At 45.8% G+C, this 6,740-nt stretch overlaps 1 protein-coding gene across 1 annotated transcript in view; it reads right to left on the bottom strand.

The window, feature by feature from the left end:
• Positions 1-1,072: 1,072 nt before the first annotated feature.
• The window catches only part of LOC135819688 (uncharacterized), a 9,596-nt gene continuing 3,928 nt past the window's right edge, over positions 1,073-6,740 (bottom strand). The window contains exons 4-8 of the mRNA XM_065332942.1: positions 6,413-6,721; positions 5,590-5,778; positions 4,614-4,658; positions 3,825-3,931; positions 1,073-1,920 (exon numbers count right to left, since the gene is read on the bottom strand). Coding sequence (XP_065189014.1) covers positions 1,252-1,920; positions 3,825-3,931; positions 4,614-4,658; positions 5,590-5,778; positions 6,413-6,721 — 1,319 coding nt within the window. The 3' untranslated portion in view covers positions 1,073-1,251. The remainder of the gene's footprint in view (positions 1,921-3,824; positions 3,932-4,613; positions 4,659-5,589; positions 5,779-6,412; positions 6,722-6,740) is intronic.

Genomic DNA, 6,740 nt, shown 5'->3' with positions numbered 1-6,740 from the left:
GACTGGGACCTGCATATTCAACGCTGTTTACTGGCGTATCGTAGTAGCGTACATAGTTCAACCAAGGAAACCCCAGCTAGATTGATGTTCGGCAGAGAGCTTAAGTTGCCAGTGGATATTATGTTTAACGACTCCAGAGAACATGTCAAATCTGTACCTGACTATATGATTGGTCTCGAGATCTCCTTGCAGCAGGCATTTTCTCACGCTCGATCAGCTGGCGCTAAAGCACAGAAACGTCAGAAGGACTACTATGATGCAAAGACGACCAAGCCACGGTTTGCGATCAATGACAAGGTGCGCTTACACAACCCAGCTGTGAAAGCAGGCAACACAAAGAAGTTCCTCAAGCCATGGACCGGGCCGTATCGAGTTGTCGAGGTGATCGATGACGTGGTGTACAGGATTGAGCACTGTGATACAGGGAAACTCCAGGTGGTGCACATCAACCGGCTCAAGTCAACGACTCAAGTACCGGAGGAGCAGCACGCTCCAGTGCCAGCACACCTACCTCAACCGGCGCTAATTGATTACGTGCAAGACGCAGTTCCGGCTATTCCAGTTCCGCCTGTTCCGGTTCCAGCAGTTCCGGTTATTCCAGTTCCGGCAGTTCCAGCTGTTCCAGTCCCGGCTGTTCCGGCAGCTCCCGTTGTGCCGACCGTTCCGATCATGCCACAGGCAGGTGGGTATAACTTACGCAATCGGGCAAATCTCCAGAGGCCGGTGCGATACCGTCAATGAGAGCCAAGAACAATTGATATGTACAATTTTCTTGTGAAGATTTGAGAGATTGAGATTTGAGTTTTTTTAGATATAGTGTTGGGTTGGCATTTAACACACAGTTTATATAGCTTCTTCCTTGGGTTCTTTCGTTTCATTTTTATTTTTACAATATTCACATTATCACGAGGACGTGATTCAATCTGGGAGGGGGCCATGTAGAGCATGCAGATTCTTCAACCTTGTACCTGTTGCATTGTAGTCTAGTGCCTGTGTCACTGTAGCTTGGTGTGTTAAAACCTGTACAGTAATAAGACTAGTATCCTTTGCATGTGAAGTTCGAACCTACCTTTTCCAGAAGCTTTCCTTTTTTTCTTTACTTTCTTCCAATACATGTCTTCTGATTGGCCGAATCTGTGCCATCTCTCTATCTCCTGATTGGTCTAAACCGTTGCTCGTTGTTATGTGAAACCTGAACTCTCTTAGTCTTGGCACATATAAAAAGCTCTGTCTCTGAAGAAAGATCATCCTTCATTTCTTCAACCACTTCTCCTTGCTCTGGTGAGACTTGTTGGTTGTTGTGTGCCCAACCACTTGGGCCACGCTACACAACTTCATGATTGACAAATGCGTATCATTGAGGTCTCTGCTTGGTATCACAAATAGAGTATCGTCAGTGCTGCAGATGCTGTCCGGCGGCTCCGGCATGCTGAGCGGATCCAATTTTGCCCATACTGCACCATCATGTCTGGTATCTAATGAAATAACTTCTAAGAAATGATTGCGCCATAAGCATACCATTAGAAGGGCTGACTGGGTTATGAATACATCCCCAAAAGGTTCTAAAGATGTATTCATACTCGTATCTACTGGGATACAATCGCATTGTATTTCTCTAGTACAACATTTTCCCTGTAGATCTACAACATAGATATTGGGGCTACTCCCATCCCAAAAACCACTACTTGCATGGTACATTTTTTCATTGTGAAGGCAAAAAGACTTGCAAAGGAAAAAGAGTCGGGTGTCAATGGCGATTACTCTTGACCATGCCACAGTAAGACTTTCGTTGAGACAATGAGTAGACCGGTAGATCACTAGTTCTTTCTCTTCCTGGCACACAATGTAAGCATGCCCATTGTACATGGTACAACGATGGAAACCTTGCCAGCTATCAGGTAGACTGCCACGAAAAGACCACTGCAGAACATCAAAAACGTAAAGGAATAGAGGATTTTAAAAAAATGGACGGAGCACATTTTTCAGCACAGCTCTGATCAAGATATTGCAGGCGTTTTCAGACAGGGTATGCTACTTGCGAAATACACCACTCCTCACTGCAAGTTGCAACTATACCTAATAGTGAAGAATATTGTGCATTGTGTCTTTTGCTAAAATAAATATAAAGTGGAGAGTGTAGCTGGACAATGCTAGACAATGAGGAACTAGGGGGGGGGGGGGGGTTGGTTTGGTTGTTTTTTTATTATTTCAGTTCGTTGCTTCAACAGTACATGGGGTGCACAGGGATGGGGAAGAAGAGGAGGGGGAGGAGGAATTAGAAGAGGTTGGCTATGCAGTAATAATGGTTCATGAAAGTAACTGTTTCCACAGTTAGACATGGGTAAGCGACATTCACATAGGCTTCTTTCTGTTCGGTAGTTTTCCCTTGCTGAATCATAATGTTGTATCCTGACCACCCACATTTAATTGGAAATAAAGATTGAAGTATCACTGAAGTCGCTGCAACCTCTTCTTACAAATGAGCCGTCAGATGCGAAAACCGACCTTATGGGAAACACTGCACAGTGCAGAAAAATGCACTTGAAAGTTGGCGAGTTTACGCACTGGTGCGCCTGGACAACCAAGCTACAAACCTTCGTATTTCAGTCAAATATCGGTCTTTCGGATAATCCAAGTATGTAAATCGAAGAGAAAACTCCAAGGAATCCGCAATCGCGGCACGATGCTGCGTTCCCCAGCTACGAAGCCTGCAAGATACGTCACGGCACTTTGCATTTCTACGTGCAAATCAAACGATCCAGACCAGGGGTTTCCCCCTTTTCAAGCGACCTACGATCTCGGCAACAGGCTCAGACGTATTGGAAGCTCTCAGTGCATCTTCACGAAAAAACGCCCTGGAATATTCTGTCCCCGGGGAAAATTGCGGGAAAAAATCGCAAAAAAACGCGGGGAAAAACGCGGCATAATATGGCATAATTTGCGGTGAATTTGCGGTAAATATGCGGTGAATAATATTGATGTGCGGCAATTTTCAGTGAGTATGTAGTGAAATCAATCAGTTACAAGTCTCTGGTGTAAGCACTCGTCATATTTGAGTAAAAAGCCGCCGCGATGAGACGTTGGTGACCGAACAGTGCACTATGTGTGTACGTGTTGTGCAACAAAAAAGTTCAAAAAACGCGGGGAAAATCGCGGAAAACGCGATCTTTTAAAAAATCGCAAAAAACGCGGAAAAAAACGCGGCCGCGGAATCGCAATTTTCCCCGGGGACAGGATATTGGAGATGGAAATGGCGAGCGATTTTCATGTGACGGCGTAAGTCCAGCGCTGAAGAGATGTCTGCAGCTTGTTGCGCTGGTGCTGTGCTTTATTTGCTATCGGATTTTGGCCCAACGGGTTGCTCATGGCCAGAGCTTTCCAGAAAGCCCAAGTTTGTGGAAATCGGTCAAAGGACACAGGAAATATTCTCCAAAGTAGGTGAAACAATTGTTGGTATTGCATCCAAAATTGAGATGCAATTTGTAACGGTCTCCTACTGCAGAGGCTATAACTTTACTTCTCTTGATCCAAATCAACTCTAGTTTTTTGCATACGGCTCCTGATGCTACTGGCTTTCAGATAGTACCACTAACACAAATATGATTTTTTCCCATAACGTCGGTTTTCGCATCTGACGGCTCAAATATGATTGCATTAAATCTCCATTTCTCAGATTTCAGTGAAATACAACCGCGCATCATACTCCACGCCAAATGTTTCAAGCGGTACATGCCCCCTCCCCCCCCCCCCCCCACACCTAACATGACCAGACCTAAATCTGTCCTTGCGTTACCTATAATGTTGTGCATCTGGTCTGTTCTTACCTTGGGCCTTGGTTGCAGCCGGAGAGACAGCTCATTGTCAGCTCCCTGGATTTCTACTGCACGTCCAGTATTGGCAGAGACACGGGTTGAAATGGCCCGTTCAGGATCTGCAAGAAAGAAGACAAAATAATAAATTAAAAAGAATGGCAGGAAAACCGATTCAAGCCTGAGGCATTTCTCTGCATTGTCCCGAAGTCGCATCCCGTACCGTCATGATAACATCACTTTTTTGTAGTACACAAAATTCTGAACTCTCTTGCTAGAAAATGTTGTTTGTGACAGATACAAGTGTTGGCGTTCCTACCCAGTGACTTGACACTTGACTGACACACGACTGCCGTCTAGAGCATACCAGGAGCACGTCGAACCTTCCACTCGGCAAACCTACAAGATAGTACCACTCTTTGCTTGACGTGATTCTTGTGTGCTCCAGACGGCAGCAGCTGTTGGTCAGCCAAGTGTCAGTTATTTGGCAGAAGCATCAGCTGCAACATTCGGAGGTGCCACTTTCTTGAAACTACAATGTAAATGAAAAACCAAGATAATTTGACGGTCCTGTGAAATTCCCATCGGAGCGACATGACGGAGGCCAGAAAGACACGTGTATTAAGCCTAGCGAACACACACACACACACACACACACACACACACACACACACACACCACACACACGCACGCACGCACACACACACACACACACACACACACACACACACACACACACACAATATGTACACGTGTGCATTGTGATGAATCAATGCTTCATCACAGCCATATTGGTGTACTTACGATCAACGTGAGCAGAGGTCGAAGTTGCCTTTCTTGTCGCCACACCTAAGAAAGACCGGAAAGGGAAAGACAAAGCATAATTTTACGACTGCAGGGTCACTTGTTTTCCTTATGTCTTAGGTGGGATTCACAGAAGCATTCTTGCAATGCTATGTGCGATACGAAGTGATCTGCGACGCCGCCGTGCGATGCAAACTCACAAATTACCATTCACAGAAGAAGTCAGCGATGCAACGATGCCGTGCTGACGTGCCTCAGAGCTCGGCAATGCAAATGTGTACGTCACTGTGGCGTTGGTGTAGTCGGGTACAGCTTGTACAAATCTACAAGCAACTCTTGAACCTTTTCGTACACCTTTGTCGCGAAGGTCAAAACCGGACATCACATCGCATGTCACACGGCAGAAGTTGAGCCAAGCAGTGGCAAGCTCTACTTCTGCGATGGGCCAGTTGTGACGGCTGAGTGAGCTGCGCGATCGGTGCGTTTTGGGAATTTCCAGGTTTCGAGGCCGACGCATTGCGGATCACATCGTAAAAATGCTTCTGTGAGTACCACATAACAGTGAGTGACGTTGCTGGTGCAAAGATGCATGAGATTCATATGCTCCCTCCCCCCCCCCCCCCCACACACACATCACCTTTATAGGGGAATACCCTCCACAGACTTGCTGAAAATTCTACTTGCAGCACAATGGCCTGGAGAAGATCAGTACAAAGGGAGGCTTTTTTGAAGGACCACAAGTTCATCAATATAATTATGCACCAAACCGGCCTCCGATTATTCCGATGCGGCAATACGCGCCATTTCTCTTCATTGTGGTCCCAGTGACATTGCCAAAATGATAATATGGCATGTGTGATTTTATACCACGATGTAAATACTGTCACTCGTGCACAATGGTTCGCAACATAGACAGCAGGGCCCAATAGACAAAGTACACGCAACACAACCACAAAACAATGGTATTGAAACTCACCACCAAGAATCTCAGGAAGTGCATTCAAGCATGCTCCGCCTTCATCGAAGACGAGCTTAGTCGCTGCAATCACTGCATGCTCAACATCCGGTTGATCAGCCACAGCAAAAGACAGCTCACCTCGGTCCAAGGATGGAAATCTCCCGGAGAACTCTTCAACCAAGCGTTTCTGGTCATCAGGAGTAATACCTGAACAAGAAAGCAAAGAGTTTCGGACATTTTGCTCCAGACATAAATTTGAAGCATATCAAGGAAACTGTTTGGTTGTGAATACTGTAAATATACAAAATTTTCGGCAGCTATTTAATTTCGGCTATATTCGGCACCGACCCAAAACGCCTAAATTAAAACGCCGATGAAATTTTTCACAGCATCTGTCGCAATACCATGTCCTCTACCCCACGCCGAAAATAAATCGCCGCCGAAATGTCAAAAATCGTGAAGTGCCGAAATTTTGCAACGCCGAAATTTTGTATATTTACAGTACTACTTCGTTCTGTCAAAAGAATCTCCTAGAAAACTTGTATGCAGACAAACATCATGGACCGAAACATGCCTTTCACCAACCACTTTCCCAGACGACAGCCAGTCGTCTGTTGACTAGTGATGACCTCCCTATCATCATGGAACTAACGCTTAGGAGTTCACTGACTTCCCTATCATCATGGAACTAACGCTTAGGAGTTCACTGACTTCCCTATCATCATGGAACTAACGCTTTAATAGGAGTTGACTCGCTGTATATATGGGACTAACGCTTAGGAGTTGACTCGCTGCAATCGGTGCATTCCTAGTATTTTCCTACTGCATCAATCCGTCTTACCTTCGCCACTGCATGCCGTGGGACGGAAATTGAAGACTACTGCTCCGTCCACAGTTGACACTTCGAGAATGTGCAGACCAGCGAGCAGGCTAGATTGATCCTTACAGAACTCCCAGAGCCTTGCATGAGCCTTTGCAGACATCTGTACAAACACTGCTGTGCCTCCGCTCTCGCCGTGTACACTGTCGGCGTGGATACTCTCATCACCAAGGAGATTACAGAGATTACGCACAACACTTTTCACGAAACTCGGGGCCGTGTGATTATATTCACAGTCGATGATGAACTTCACTATAGATGAGCTCTCGTCTGTTTCAGAATAATAACA

Source organism: Sycon ciliatum, chromosome 6 (genome assembly GCF_964019385.1).
Source record: "Sycon ciliatum chromosome 6, ocSycCili1.1, whole genome shotgun sequence".
In the NCBI taxonomy this organism is placed as follows: Eukaryota; Metazoa; Porifera; class Calcarea; order Leucosolenida; family Sycettidae; genus Sycon; species Sycon ciliatum.
This window is presented reverse-complemented; position numbering and strand designations above follow the sequence as displayed.